Source organism: Cydia pomonella, chromosome 16 (genome assembly GCF_033807575.1).
Source record: "Cydia pomonella isolate Wapato2018A chromosome 16, ilCydPomo1, whole genome shotgun sequence".
Taxonomy (NCBI): Eukaryota; Metazoa; Arthropoda; class Insecta; order Lepidoptera; family Tortricidae; genus Cydia; species Cydia pomonella.
The window spans coordinates 11642684-11658000 of NC_084718.1; the positions used below are offsets into that span (position 1 = coordinate 11642684).

At 35.3% G+C, this 15317-nt stretch overlaps 1 protein-coding gene across 5 annotated transcripts in view; it reads right to left on the minus strand.

Annotated features, from left to right (window-relative positions):
* The window catches only part of LOC133526664 (cGMP-dependent protein kinase, isozyme 2 forms cD4/T1/T3A/T3B), a 150888-nt gene that overhangs the window by 12522 nt on the left and 123049 nt on the right, over positions 1 to 15317 (minus strand). For all 5 annotated transcript variants that reach the window (XM_061863359.1, XM_061863360.1, XM_061863361.1 and 2 more), the window contains 2 exons: positions 10205 to 10424; positions 3092 to 3233 (listed from right to left, as the gene is read on the minus strand). In XM_061863359.1, the coding sequence (XP_061719343.1) occupies positions 3092 to 3233; positions 10205 to 10424 (362 nt within the window). The remainder of the gene's footprint in view (positions 1 to 3091; positions 3234 to 10204; positions 10425 to 15317) is intronic.

The window sequence follows — 15317 nt, forward strand, 5'->3', positions numbered from 1 at the left end:
AGTTTTAAACTAAGTGCATTGATGCCAACTTACAAAATATTCATTTGGTTGCATAGTAAAAATAATTACTTCATAAGTCAGAAACACGCATGTGACACCCGTAATATAGCAACACCCATAGACTACGAAGACCGCTGAAAAAACTGTCCAAAAATTTAATTTAGCAAGTAGCAAGTACCAGGGCCTCATGAGTTACGAGGAGGTGTCGCCGACCGGCCGGCCGCGGCCCGGAGCGGGCCGGGCGCGTAACAAGGTATGCTCGCGCGTCTTGGCTATATACTTTTGCTGTAATTTGTTTACCTAAATTAAGATTTATTTTTGTTGACTCGTAGGAAAAATATTGTATGCAACGTTGTATAAGTAGGTCAAAAAATGCTCGTGGCGTATTCCTTTACAATGTTCGCCTACGCCTTCGGCTCCGGCTCACATTGTAACTCACGCCACTCGCCTTTTTTGACCCTTCTTATACAACTGTTGCATAAAATACTATAATGTTACTGAAAATTTTAACTACTTACTAAAAGTGTTTAGCTAAAATTCAATACATTTCCGACGAAAAGTAATCAAAGCTGATTAAACAAAGGACCTCATAACTATCTCAAACGAATCAAAAACATCTGTTAAACTAGTAGATGCCGGTATCGAAACAACATGTGGGTATTACAACCATTAATAAATATATTACGAACACAGGCCGTATTATGATGCAATAATAGTTTTCCAACATCATTCAAGAAAATTCGAAATAATTGAAACAGCTTGAGAGAACTCGGTACTTTTCTGCTTGTTCGAAAGATAGTAAAGTCGGCACCTTTACTATCTTTTGAACAAGCAATTTTCCAAGCACCAGACAATTTCAATTACTACCACCCATAATAATTACATTAAATTGTCACTGAAGTTACGTAAGTACATGGTGTTTTTTTAAAGCCCGTTAATTTCAAGGGTGTACTCCTCAGGTAATATTCCTGAACTTCAATTAAGTAACGTAATCAAAGAAACTGGTATTCTAATGAACTTCATTTTGGAGATAATGAATATTTTTTTTATATCGGATAAGGCCCCTACGAGCGTGTACACTTGCCTTAGGTGTCTGTTTACATATTGATTAGTGTTTAGTATGAGTTTATACATTTGTTACTAAGCCCATGTACCATCAGGTTCAAAATCATTTCATTCATAACTCGTCCATGCACTTTTGAATACTACTGTACTATCTCAGACGATCGATATTCGAAATGCCATTGATATGTCATAGTTTTCAATTGTTTGGTGGATCCCGTGTTACAAAAACGCTATCAACGAACGACGACGAATCGACGTTTTACGAAAAGAAAAAAAAAACTACTTATGTCATTCAGTTTCCATTAAATGTTTATTTTTGTACCTAGCTATACCCCGAAGTTAACGGAGTTACAAAAACACACCGTGAGGTTCTTATACAAGTACAGGTTAGTACTAAGAATATTAAGATCATTATCGGTTAAATTACTTAAAAAGTAAATAAAAAATGGTTTTCTAACTTTGAAACCAGTAATTTGCATATACTCACGAACATTGTAAAGTAAAATATAAGTAAATACAGTACGGTCAAACAGCCAAAAATGCAGATAATGCAATGTAACAATTCCAACTGCACATAATACATTCCCACACGGGTTAAAAGTCTGGCCTCAAAATACCGCGCATAAGCCTCTCTCAGAACACTGACCTTGGAGGCACAATAGCTTGACTTTCTGGCCTCAACCACTGCAACTATGCAGTTAAAAAATCTTTAGTCACACGCCCATTCCATCAAACGTATTCACGGCCTTCGATAGACCACACTGGCGGTGTGTAACAATAGCTAAGTTGTGGTCAGATCCGACATAGAAAAGAAAGCCAGCGTTTCTATTCAAAACATTTTTTTACGGACGATATATTAATCAAATTTAAATTAAGAACCACAGAGCGTCATCAGACGAGTAGCATTAGTTATTGCAGAAGCCATAAAGTACCATATACTATCTAGTAGACGCATTGAGTAAGTCAAGTTTTTAATCGATTAAATAATAATAATAAAACTTGTAGACATTAATTGCACCAGCTATTGTAAAATAATTACGTGATTTGACGATTACGATATCGAAAATGAGTAACGATCGAAGGCTACGTTTTTATGTTTACAAAACATAGAGGCGTGGTTGAAGAAGTCACGTTGGAGCCGGTCTCTCGAAAGTTGAACCGCGGAACGAAAGTGAAATTGTTGACTTTCGTATTTGGAGAACATCTTCACACGTACGAGCCGATGTCATCCAAATAAATAATGATAAAGATCTCAAATTCAATATGATGACAACGAACTGAAAAGTGATGACTTGACGACAAATATTGGATGAAAAGTTGATAAAATATGAATCATGTTGACTAATGACTCATTTAACTCTTTGTGACTAACAAAACCCTTGGTCATTACTGTTTTACTATGACATGTCCGACCCAATTAGAGGTTCAAAGGTTTTTAAAAGGAATTATTTCCATAATATACATTATGCGTACATATAGTAATTTTCATATCATCTTGGACCTAGGTAGGTGATATGAAGATACATTCCTAATTAACAAAAGATTATTCAAACCTTATAATTTTCATCATAATCTGTAATTCTCATACTCATACTTTATATTTATTAGTAATATAAATTACAGGTCAGGCTTACATGAAAAATAGATGGATTCAATTAACAAAGAGCTATACCCATTTATATACTTATATATGCATCTCTCTCGCGCTAAAAGATAACATTCAAATTACGTATCCTCCAGAAGAAGGTAATTAAAAAGAAGAAAACAAAATTAAAATTGTTTTTCTAAAATATCTGGGTATGATAATAAAATGGACAGGATAAAAAAAAGTACCTAACCGCCATGATGGAAGTTGATTCGACGATCATTGTACTGAGTTGTTTAGATCGGACAGGCTCATAGCAGTCTCGGTCGACCTTGAAAAACTATGTAGGTACATTATATTTATAAAATACCTAATCCGGAAAACAAACAAATAAAGGCTACCTATGCTATTTTTAAAACTATACATTGAATTGATATTCACCTGTCCTTTAGAAATGATGAAGAATGTATCTCCTCGAGCACCTTGCCTGACGATGTAATCTCCATTCTGGTAATGCGTCTCTTCTAGCACGTCCGAGATCTTAATAAGCGTGTCCTCGGGTAAGTTTTTGAAGATCGGAACGCTGAAACAAACAAAAAAGAAGTTAGAAACTGGACCAGTACTTAGTTACATCATTGGAAACCGGTCAAGTGCAAGCTGATCGCGGGTGTCGGGGTTTCGGAGACTTCTGATTAGTTTTTTATCGTCTGTGTCTAATGTGAACGTACTTCATAATTATTCTGATTGCATTTCAATTAGATCAAGACTCGAGTTGTGACGTTTTGATGTTTGTTAATTCTTTTCAACTAGATTTGATTTATTAATAGATGCAATATGAAATGCATTGTACTACGTAAAGCAATGTGAGCCGAGTGGAACGAATGGAGTTACACAGACAGTTAAATAAATAGATTAGCGAAAATATAAATTCAAAATCAATATCAGTACATGACGCTGTATGAGTGATTCGTGATATGATGTTTAGAATACTACCCAAAACATACAGAAGTTACGATGAAGATATTATAAAATTGTGACTTACGAACCCCGCTTGGGGCATTATCTTACGCCGTCCGAGTAGAAAGTAATGGACAAAAAATTACGTACACATTACGAAATTCTCGAAATAGGTGTAAGTTATTTATCCCCGCAAATAGAAAACGCTTTATGCAATAAATTTATCTCTATCTCGGTGTATAAAACGCTCTTTACCGAGTAATTTATAACAGTAATCATAGTGTAATTGCATGACTTGAATTTATTTATATTTATTTAAGTCGCTTATGCTATAGTTAGTAGTAATGATTCGACAACGTTTATCTTTTCTGCAAATGATTTGAATAATTCGCAAATACCTACTTGATAATCTTGAAATGTGGTTGATACAGGTATCCAAATGCCGCATAAATGTTACTGGTTTGTATTGAAAGTGAGCGTTAACATACTAGTCTAAATTTAGAGGTTTCTTTTGTGACTTAATTAATATACTTATATAATCGAGGTCATTAGTATATACATACATACAGAGTAAAGGAAATAGGACCCTGTTGAGAGTATTAGGTAAGTACTTGAATAGTTACCTACCTAGTTTCCTAGAGTAGTTAATAGTCGATTACCAAACAAACTGTATTTTATAATAATAGCTGAACTTCCTTACTGCCTTTATTAATTAGGTACAACGAAGACACAACAACCAGAATAAATAATAAGTACATATATTTGATGTAAAACTTATTTACACCGTTATATTAATGAAGTTATTCTAAATCTGCGTAATACAAGTGAGCTAATGGGTGACCATCATAATATCATTTAGCTAAAACCAACTATTAGCTATAGGTAAATGTTTGTGAGTAAAGTATGTCGGGGACTTAGGATGTGCTAGTAACGTCTCGCATAGAGGAAAATAGCTACATACCCTGAGATCTAGGACTAGACTAATTTATTACCTTCACATGCCACTTGAGATCGCCCAACACACTTAACACGATCGTGTCTAGAAAAGCTGGTGGAGGATTCAAATCCTGGTAAATTTTTGTGTAGTGCAATGGACAACAGAAAATGGTTTTCTGAGTCTTGATTTCTTAAATAAATTAAATAGTGAGCATGTAATGGAGAAAGTTAGGAAATGGGTTTTTTTTTTTCGCTATTGATCAAATAACAACTATGAAAATTCAAAATACCTGTAAAGCTTGTGCACCCAAGCGTTTCGAGATTTAAAATGACAAGATTTCTACCTAAAAGAAATCAATACATTTGCAGGACTCGTTGACCGTCGGACATTGAAATACCGCATCGTGTACGTGTCGTTAAATGTTTGATCCAATTTAAGTTTGATTGAATAACAAGTATAGGGTTGCCGGCGTTGCCGATGTCAGAACTTGTTTCGATAAATCCGGCATTTTGTACAGTCGTATGAAATACGGATAGATCATAAAATGTTTTTTCATCTCCTATTCGGAAAGTTCACCTTTCATAGGCTGATAGCCGGGTGGAAAATTGCATTTCCCACCCTAGGGCGGAAATAATTTATTTTATTTTATTTGTACTTCGAGCTACGGCTATCAGCCATATATGCCATAATATTCAGTTAAAAGCTTTCAAATTAGCTCCCGCATTTTCAGACCAAGTATTATCAATATTAAATGTCAATTGCATAACAATAACGTTGAATGTTTAAAATATTATCATTACATTTACATTCATTCATTAAGTTTTACTTTTTTTAAGACCCGTATACATTAAGGCCTTTTCAGACACATCCCAATTTATGATCGGATTGTCTATGGTTTTAGATTTTTTTTTTCGATCAAAATGTAAATGGCGCCAATACCAGTCATGACCTACATATCTTGTGTTTCACTTTCCTCATAGTCGAAATGAAAAGTAGAGTGTTTAACTCGGGTAAAAGTAACCATCTCACCCTCGAACTCGAAAATATCTCAGGTGATATGGTTCACTTTCCACCCTTGGTTAACAATCTACTAGTTCAACACACTTGCTCAAAACGGCGTTTTTATTCCACCGATTTTTGGCTCATAATCCTAGATATTAAACACGCGTGCTTTTACAGTATATTATAACACTCGTGCTTTTTCATTATATTATCCGACTGAGTTAAGAAGGTAACTGATTGTTAATAATATGCATGGAATCGGAGCCTTCTTATTTTGGTCGAGTAATACATTTTAGGCTAGGTTTCAAATGTTAGTTCAAAGAGGTTTTATTACACCAAACATAATAGATTAAATTATCTCGTAAATTACAATAATGAATAAACATAACATCCGTCGAATAGAAATACGAAAATATTAGCTTTTTTACAATTTTTTTATTGGCTGTTTGTCGATTTCGTTTGCGCCTTTGCCTTGCGCGCGCATTGGAATCGTGCGTAAAAAAAAAATTACGCGCCAGCCATTTTCCGTATTTGTCATAAAATTGGAATAGTTTTGCACTTTTGCATGTTTTTAGTTTATATAGTGACGAAAATGTCATTTTTAAGCATTGAAAATGAAGAACACATAAAATTGACGCTGCCAGTAATACTAATAGAGGCAAGAGCCGAGAATGATCGCCTTTTGCTATCAAAATCGGGTGAAAAATAATTGGCGGCATAAGTTTCATATGGATATTCAATGGAAAATCAGCAAAAACGCCCGGTCTATCTTCGAAAAGCTTCTTCTAGCTTGCTTCAATGAACTGGCGAATAAGTGCCTACAAGCCCAGCACGCTTTGGTGCAATTATTCTATATTAAAACTGTAAGCCACCAATTTGAAAATTGTACTTTTACTGTTTTTACAAAAAAAAAACTAATTTATAAGTTTTGTTTTTTCCTCGCAAGTGTGTTGAAAAACGTCGTATGAAACGCGTGTGCATTGGTCATTACCCACATCGGCTTTCTTATTGCGCGCACGCTTACAGCTCGCGCGCACAATATCGCCTCGTGTATTACCAACTTAGCACACTTGTATCATAATGTACTAAATTACAGTACATATGGTGCTACTTTACCGCACTAGTGCAAAAATTAGCATTATTACGTTACTGTGTCGAACATTTAAAGGGCCATATGTACTGTAAAACGTTGTACGATACATGTGCGAATTTCCTGTTTTTCGCACTTGTATCGTAATGTACCTACTATTTGTAATGTCGTAATGTCTATATTTCGACGCGTGTTAAGAGTTTATCATGGATATAAGTAAGTATATATAAGCGAAGAAGCTTGTAAATTAGATGATCAAGAATCTTGGAGTAGTCAGGACTTTTATCTATATCTAGCCAAGAAGCACTAAACCGGAAGTCGTGGAAATTAAGAGAAGAGGCCTTTGTATCAACTCAATATCAAAGTTGCCGAAGCGATTCTGTCTGCCAAAAACGAAATGGTTGGTACATGAAAAGCTCAGAATCTGATGCTTCAATGCATCACAAGAGCCATGATCCCCGCATTTGAGTAACGATACAAGAAAGTGGGGACCTAACAAATTAACAACTATTGGTACAACCCTAAGCAATCGTTATTGGTGAGGACGTGGATGCAGTGAAAGGATTGCGAATATCATGAAGGCGAGAACGTGCCGGTGTGTCGCAAATCGCTTGGGTAACGCGGTGACACTAGTTTCATAAACAATTCCTTTGTTTTACTTTTGCTCTCATTTGATAGGTTGTAACTATGATTTTCTTTGTATTCACAATCTATTTGGTTCTGTGTCACTACATATCATTTATCTGTCTCACTAACAAGGCTCATGAGTTTTACTTTTAATGTATGGGTTTTTGTTTAATTTGTCTTCGTTATGTGAACGAGCATAAGTAAATAAATACGATATCAGTAAGTTTTCTTCTAATTTGAATTTATTTATTATTTTATTATATACTTCTACATAATACATACTCACGTAGTTTATTGCGGGTTGAAGTCCAATCAGTACAGAGTTTCACTCGACGAAAGCATTACATTCCTAATGCGTTAAGCGTAACAATTATAACCGTTGTCGGTAACCGTATACCCCACACGATAGAGACATTAATCTTTATTGTGTTAATGCCTTCTCAGAAGATGGATCGCCATAAGAGGCGAACACGAAGGGCACATAAGGATTCACTGTGGCAGCTGCTGACATTAGCATACCTCTGCACGATATCCTTGGACAATGTGCCAGGCTGTCTGTAATTACATTAAGTAGTCGAACAGGTTTGTAAAGGTTCTTTGGTATTGAGTGAACTTACCTAATAATAGGTGACTAAAATATTATTATTGTAACGATTGCCTACTTATAAGTAATTAATTTTTAATTCAGTTGCTTTCGAGGTTCCGGGGGCGGGACCCAGAAGGTTATGTTGTATTTTGCTTCAAAAACAATAATATCTGCAAAGCTAAGACCTATATTTTACTTACTGTTCACCACGCTCCTGCATACAAAGAATTACGGTTTACTTAAGCAACACATATTATCGTATGACCTCGGTAATTCTGTGCATTCAAAAATTAAGAACAGCATTTATATTGTCCTCACGTCTGCTAGCCGAGTCACCAATCCACAGAAGCACGCTTTTAACATTTGTGTTTATAATACCAAGTGCCAACTAAACTACCACGAATATTATACACAATAGTATACGACTATATTAGGTATTCGTGCATGCAAATCTCATGTTTCAATAACAGAAGAGTGGGCCACCGCACGGCTAATATTTGCATAAATGTCTTGCTTGAGGTCATTATCCTTTCTTTTGTCATTGGTATTGTGCCCTAGACGGAATTCTTGAACCCTTGTGTACTCCAGCAACTTTGAATGTCTTCTGTTTGTTTGTTTTAGATTTAATCTTGTCTTGTTATCAACGAGATACTCGACGACATATTTACAACATTGCATTGTGATTTTGTTTCAACAATTCTAAATAACAAAGTTAATATCTATTTAAACATTATATCGTAGTTATAATGTATGTTACATTGGATGATAATTAGAGATAAAAATAAGATTTTATCTGGTAAAAAACAATATAGGTAACTTAAATATATATATAACGAGTGAGCGCTTGTTCCTTATGCGGACGTCAAAACAAACTTTTAAAAAGAGCCAAGCCGAGCGGGGTGAGTGGCCTCGTTGTTACAAACAACGTCCCATTACGAACAAAAAACCGAAATAGCCGTTCCAGATAGAGATGTTTTCTTCATACGAACGTTGTAAAAGAAAGTAAAATGGAATGCGTAGGTGAATAAATCCAATTACGAACCATATACTCATATGTGACAACAGTTGTGAATGATATACCTAGCTAAAAACAAGTATGTTGAAATTGTTTCAAAATAAAAATAATAATCTCACAAGTAACACATTTAAAATCTATTAAGTCGGTGAACCAGATTGTGTTACCCCTTGTCAATGAGAGATATGCACACAACACACACTCTTGAAATATTAGTAGATATTCTTCAGTCGAAGAATAACCATTAAAGCAACTTGCCGAGTTAAAAACAATTCTGTAGCTTTCATTGAAAGGTTTTAAAATGCCGCCTCAATTAAAACGTATGAAGAGCTTCCGAAACTTTTCAAGTTTGGTTGTACATGTCTTATCAGCGACGTCATGCATTTCTGGGTCATCCTGATTGCTAGTGGACAGGGCAGTTTTTATTCGGGTCTCAGTACGTGTTGTAACCTTAACGAGCTCTGGGTTTAAATATTTATATGATGATTAAGAATTGTTTAACTTAAAATATACCTGTATACCGCTCAATTGGGAATGTGTCACGTTTCAAGGAATCTACATTATAGCCGGAATAACGTAAGCTAAGTATCAGTTAAATATAAACGGTAGGTCTTAGCTTCATGCAATGGTCAATTCACGACTACCAAATATCATTTCTTACATTACGCCGACTATAACTGTTCCCAATGAGACGTGTCATTCTATCATTAAATCGATAAGATCAGATGGCGAAGGCCTGGAACGCTGGAATAAAGATTCAGCGATTTTTACGATGATTAGAACCTAACTAATCTGTATAGCGTCACTAAATTTATATTTTAACTTGCCCTTATAGTTCCTTCGTCACATTTCGCAGTCATAAAGCGTCTATTTTAAACTCATTTGCGCGGTTTACGGAACCTATTGACTGAATGCCACTGTAATTTGTGTTCATAGTGCACTTATACCAACGAATCCAACGATGAAATTCCGGTTACCAAGCGTAATGCACGATGCCTACACACTATTGTAAACACTCACAGAAAGCGTGACGAGATCGTAATTTTTATGTCAAATGGCTAAGAAATTCGCATTGCCAATACTTAACTACAAGGATCTCGACATGAACTGCTGAGGTACTCTGTGTACTACGTGATAGTGAGTAGTGTCCTATATATACCTATTTTTGTTACCGATAACAGAACGAATTTCGTTTTTTTTGTACCTATAGTTTGTTTTGTTTGAAACACAGTGGATCCCCCAAATAAGGTGTCTGTCCCAATACTCCCAATACTGCTGATGCTTGATGGAATGCTTAAGATGTTATCGATTATGATGTGATCAAAGAAAATTCTACATACCTCTTGAGGAAGTCCGTGTATTCAGCCTGTCGGATGAGGCCAGTCCTCATCATGATGGTCTGGAAGCACTGGCGCTCGATGGCCCAGAGCCGGCAGTCGGTGGCCGCCTTTATGGTGGCCGTTCGCTTGCAATTATATAGGATGGCCAACTCGCCGAACACCTTGCCAGGCGCCATGGTGCTGAGGTACTTGTTCTCTCGAGACACCTCCACTCGGCCCTCTGAAAAAAAATACAAATTACGTATATATGAAGAAGAATAAGCGATAGCGACACTCAAATATTACCGGCATTATTCCTAGATACATTGCATCTCTTTTAATTTGACTTTATACTAGGTACAGTCAGCCAAGAAAGTGTTTTACCACTTTTCGACTCTATTACTTGACAAATAGAGTCGAAAAGTGGTAAAACACTTTCTTGGCTGACTGTACCTACACAGTCTAATATTTACCTAAAGAGCCGAGGCTGTTGCGATAACGATTATCTCTTTACCCACGGGTGTCGCACGGGTTCGCAACTAGTAAAGTAATTCCTAATTACGGGTGTCGACTATTGTCGATTTGGAAATGGGTATATTTCGGATTATGGTCTCATAATACAGTTGCATAAAGTCAGGATGCATAGAAAAAATACCACAACGCTCCGATAGATGGATCGTCTTGTAACTCTTTTATAAATACAATTTTAAAACGTTAGCTTGTTTCATGCATTGGCCCCTAAATGCAATAGTTTTCGGCCCGGTGCCACCCACAAAAAGATACCCGTATTCAGGAGCTACGCACGGCGCTCAAAACTACCCCATAGGTAAAAGGCTAGAGATGTGAGCGTGATAGATAAATAGAACTGCTAAATAGGTCGATCAGGATTGTATGGGAACCTTAACTTTGACGACCGGTCTGGTCTAGTGGGTAGTGACCCTGCTTATGAAGCCAATGGTCCTGGGTTTGGGCATTTATTTGTGTGATTAACGAATATATTTGTTTCTGGATCATGGGTATTTTCTATGTATTTATGTATTATAGTTACCGTTGTCTGAGTATATAACCACACATACATATGTGCTAGTGCTGCTCTCTGGTGTGACAGAACATTGCAGTAATACTCCCTATTTATAGTATTTATTGATCACCGCCTCAAAATAAACCTACTATAAGTCAGTATCATGAAGCAGAAATAATTTGGCAATATCATCAAAATGGCACATAAATTCAACTCGTCGGCTTTTAACCACTATAGATAAAAACTTCAAATTGCATGATCATTCCCATTCACAACGTTGTAAATTACCGGATCTGAGTTTGACGCAATCGGTTTCACCAAATAAGTGTTTTACCGCAACCTTTCGAGTTTGGCTCTAAATATACACGTCCAAATACAGACTTGAGGCAGATTTCTGTAATCTGTGCGGATTTAAGTCAATTCTTTACATTATATTTAAATCGTATTTCAAGATTAATTAATTAATATGTATCTGGTATACACTATCTGTCTATACACGTCTAATATCACTCATCCGGCTTACATAATTGCATAATATCCTAAACATTGGTTCTTCCTTCAATTATCCCAAATACAAACGCAGTGCAGTTTCGAATTACCTAGTAAAAATAAGAACCAACAATCATATCCGTGTTTGCAATAACTAAAAATGTGTAAATATTAAAACTTTTAGTAGAAACAACTTACTCAAAAAAACAGGGACAGGTCCCTTGGAAGTGAAGACATTCAAATATCAAGGTCAATACTTATAATAAAATTGCCACGAAGCCACAATGACTCAATTAGTGAATGGTAATGATAACGTACAATCTACCAATTTTAAAATAAGAAAAACTAGTGATTCAATTGTATTTATAATTAAACTTTTTATGAATTTTATGATTAGATTTGTTTGAATATATTATGTAATAAAAGGATTACGTCCAAGAAACGGACTTCTCAGTATAATATTTTGTAATGAGTGAGTAGGAAGTATTTATGGCCCACTTACATTTCAAGTGGCCACACGCTTCTGGTAATGTGCAGTTAATCGCGAGCACAGTCAATGCCACCGATTGGTTCGTTTAGTGCTGAAGCCGATAACAGTGGGAACAAATAGAGAAGCGTGTGAAAAATATTGTACACCCACCATGTGTTACGTGCGCTTTTACAAGTTCTTGACGATAAAAGGGCATTTCAAATTCATCGATTCGATTCTTTAATTAAACGATTTTTGTAAATGAAATCTTAGTATTTCTTGTACGATACTAACTTTAATATTGTTTCATGTTATAAAATTATAACCGAATCATCTATCCAAACTTTACAAGCGCTTGAAAAAACGGCAATTAGAATACCTGAAGCCCAAGTCGTTTTTTTATAGCCGATATTACACCAGTTTTATTCCATAGCAAACGCTCTACACTTCTTTTGTCTCTTTCATTAAATACCTTCTGACATTTAACAGGATATAACTCAAATGAGGCAAAACAGGTACGCATACAAAAGACCTCGAGTTATTAAAACTTATTGAGAATACTAATGTTTTCAAAGGTTTTCCTGCACAGTTGAATGATCTTCCTATCCCGCTGCACACGCGTAGTGTCGGAACGGTATGTATCCGGATTGTTTATATGGAACCATTGTCCTTTAACACGTACAGTATTGTCTATTGAATGTGATAACTAACAGTACTATTGTAAAAGTTCCATGAGCACCAATAACTGTAAACATGAAAATATGCATACATGTTGTTTGTTTTTTTTAATATATATATTTTCTCATTACCAGCATGATCTCATAGAACTACAAGCAATAATAACGGTCAATAAATAAAAATTCATTCCATATATCATGCCATACCGTTATCAAATCTCAACGAAAACACATCATGCAATATACAAAGGGTAATTTGGGAGATAAGGGAGAATGACCTTCAGTGAGATGTCGAACTAAAAAAATGCCTGTAGCAAACGAGTACAGAGAAAGATAATCATGATCGATTTAAATTTCTCTTTATAAAATACTGGGAAAATCAGTGATACAAATTTCACAGCCCGCGTCGTACGAAACTATTGAAATGTCAAGCAAACTGATATTCTAACACGCAACTTAGTAATTTTTTACACCTTTTCCAACAAGGCAAAGAGATATCAATAAATTGTCAATAAAGAAAAATAGCACCAACTTAGCGAGACGATAATTGTTTTAGCTTTCTTAGAGAAGAAATTGTTTATACATGTTTAAAAACAATTTAAACAGATATGTATCGAAAGTATTAGGGTAATTCTTATTCTTATGTTTTTAGGGTTCCGTAGTCAACTAGGAACCCTTATAGTTTCGCCATGTCCGTCTGTCTGTCTGTCTGTCTGTCCGAGGCTTTGCTCCGTGGTCGTTAGTGCTAGAAAGCTGAAATTCGGCATGGATATATAAATCAATAAAGCCGACAAAGTCGTACAATAAAATCTAAAAATTTAATTTTTTTAGGGTACCTCCCCTACACGTACTTTTTTTTTTGCTTCAACCCTACAGTGTGGGATATCGTTGGAAAGGTCTTTCAAAACTAATAGGGGTCTTCAACAAACATTTCTTGATAAAGTGAATATATTCGGAGGTAATTGCTCCGAAAGAAAAAAAAAATGTGTCCTCCCCCCTCTAATTTTTGAACCATAGGTCCAAAAAATATGAAAAAAATCTTGGAAGTAGAGCTTAAGAAAGACATTAAATGAAAACTATAGCGGATATGATCAGTTTAGCTGTTTTTGAATTATAGCAAAAAGTTTCCCCTTCATAGTAAAAAGACGTACACCCACAGTTCATCCCTTGGTTAACAATCTACCATACTTTAAGCTCCAGTTTAGCTTATTGTGACGGAAGAGTAACTACGGAACCCTACTCTGAGCATGGCCCGATTTGCTCTTGGCCGGTTTTTTTGTGTTACATGTAAGAATGGCATATATTTTTAATAAAATAAGTAAACCCTATATCAATATATTTAGCAATTTACCTCTAGTTTTATGTCAACCTAAATGTATTGTCGTAAAAGTATTAGAAACATATAAAAGAAAGTTAAAAGTTCGAAATGTCACGGAACGTGTAGTGCGACTTCCCCAGATGTTGTGGTTTTTTTTAGGAAGTGATTTTGCAAGAATTTACGACACTGTTTAAAATTTGTATGAATATATAACGACTTTATATAATTTTAATCAATATACATTTTGTGATCAGTTTTCATGTCACCGCCGCGCGTGGTATAAACATGCGGTACTCGGTAGAAATATATCTTTACGACTGGCACCCTTTTTAAAGTTTTTTTAAGAACAGCAACACTATGTTGTTGTCAGATTTTCAAATGGCTGAAAAGAAATGTTTTGTAGAAAATTATGTCTTTGTGTTAATTTGAAAAAAAAACGGTCGAACTTAACGCGTCACCGCCGTGTTAAATTTTTAAAAGTCAGTACTAGTTTAACGTGAAACTTAACTTGTTTGTAACATAAGATATACCTCATACATTCGAGATCAAGCTAATTATTTAACGTTTGCAAAGTCAAAGGTATTTTTTAGGTATTACTGAACCTGTTCCAAATTGTCACGACCGTGGACTTAAAATTCTGTCACTGCCACGGACTGTTGAGTCCACGTTCGTGACATATAGACACGTGGTCTTGACATTGTGAATTTGTTTGATTAATTTAGAGGCCTATGCATATGCACTATTTAGAAATTTATTTTTATTAGCTATAGATCATTTGCTATTATTGCCCGATTGCCAAAGCAGAAAAATGGTTTTCGCGTGTATGTATGTATGATGTGTATCCAATTCCTTGTCACGCTCTACAGCCTTTATAGTTTGACGGATTTCAACGTATGAGCTGTCTTTAGATTTGTCGTAATCTTAGGAGTGACATAGCCTATGTTAAAATTATTATATAAATCATAATAGTGGAGTTGGGCGCCAAAATGCCGAAATGTCACGACTGAGGGACACTTTATCACAACCGTGATTATGTACTCATTTTATTTACCTTTCCTAAGGGTATTAAGCTTGACCAAATGCATCAAAAATTTGCTTTATGTATGTACTTTTGTGATATACGTAACAATATGTGAAAATTAAAAACTTTTATAAAAAAA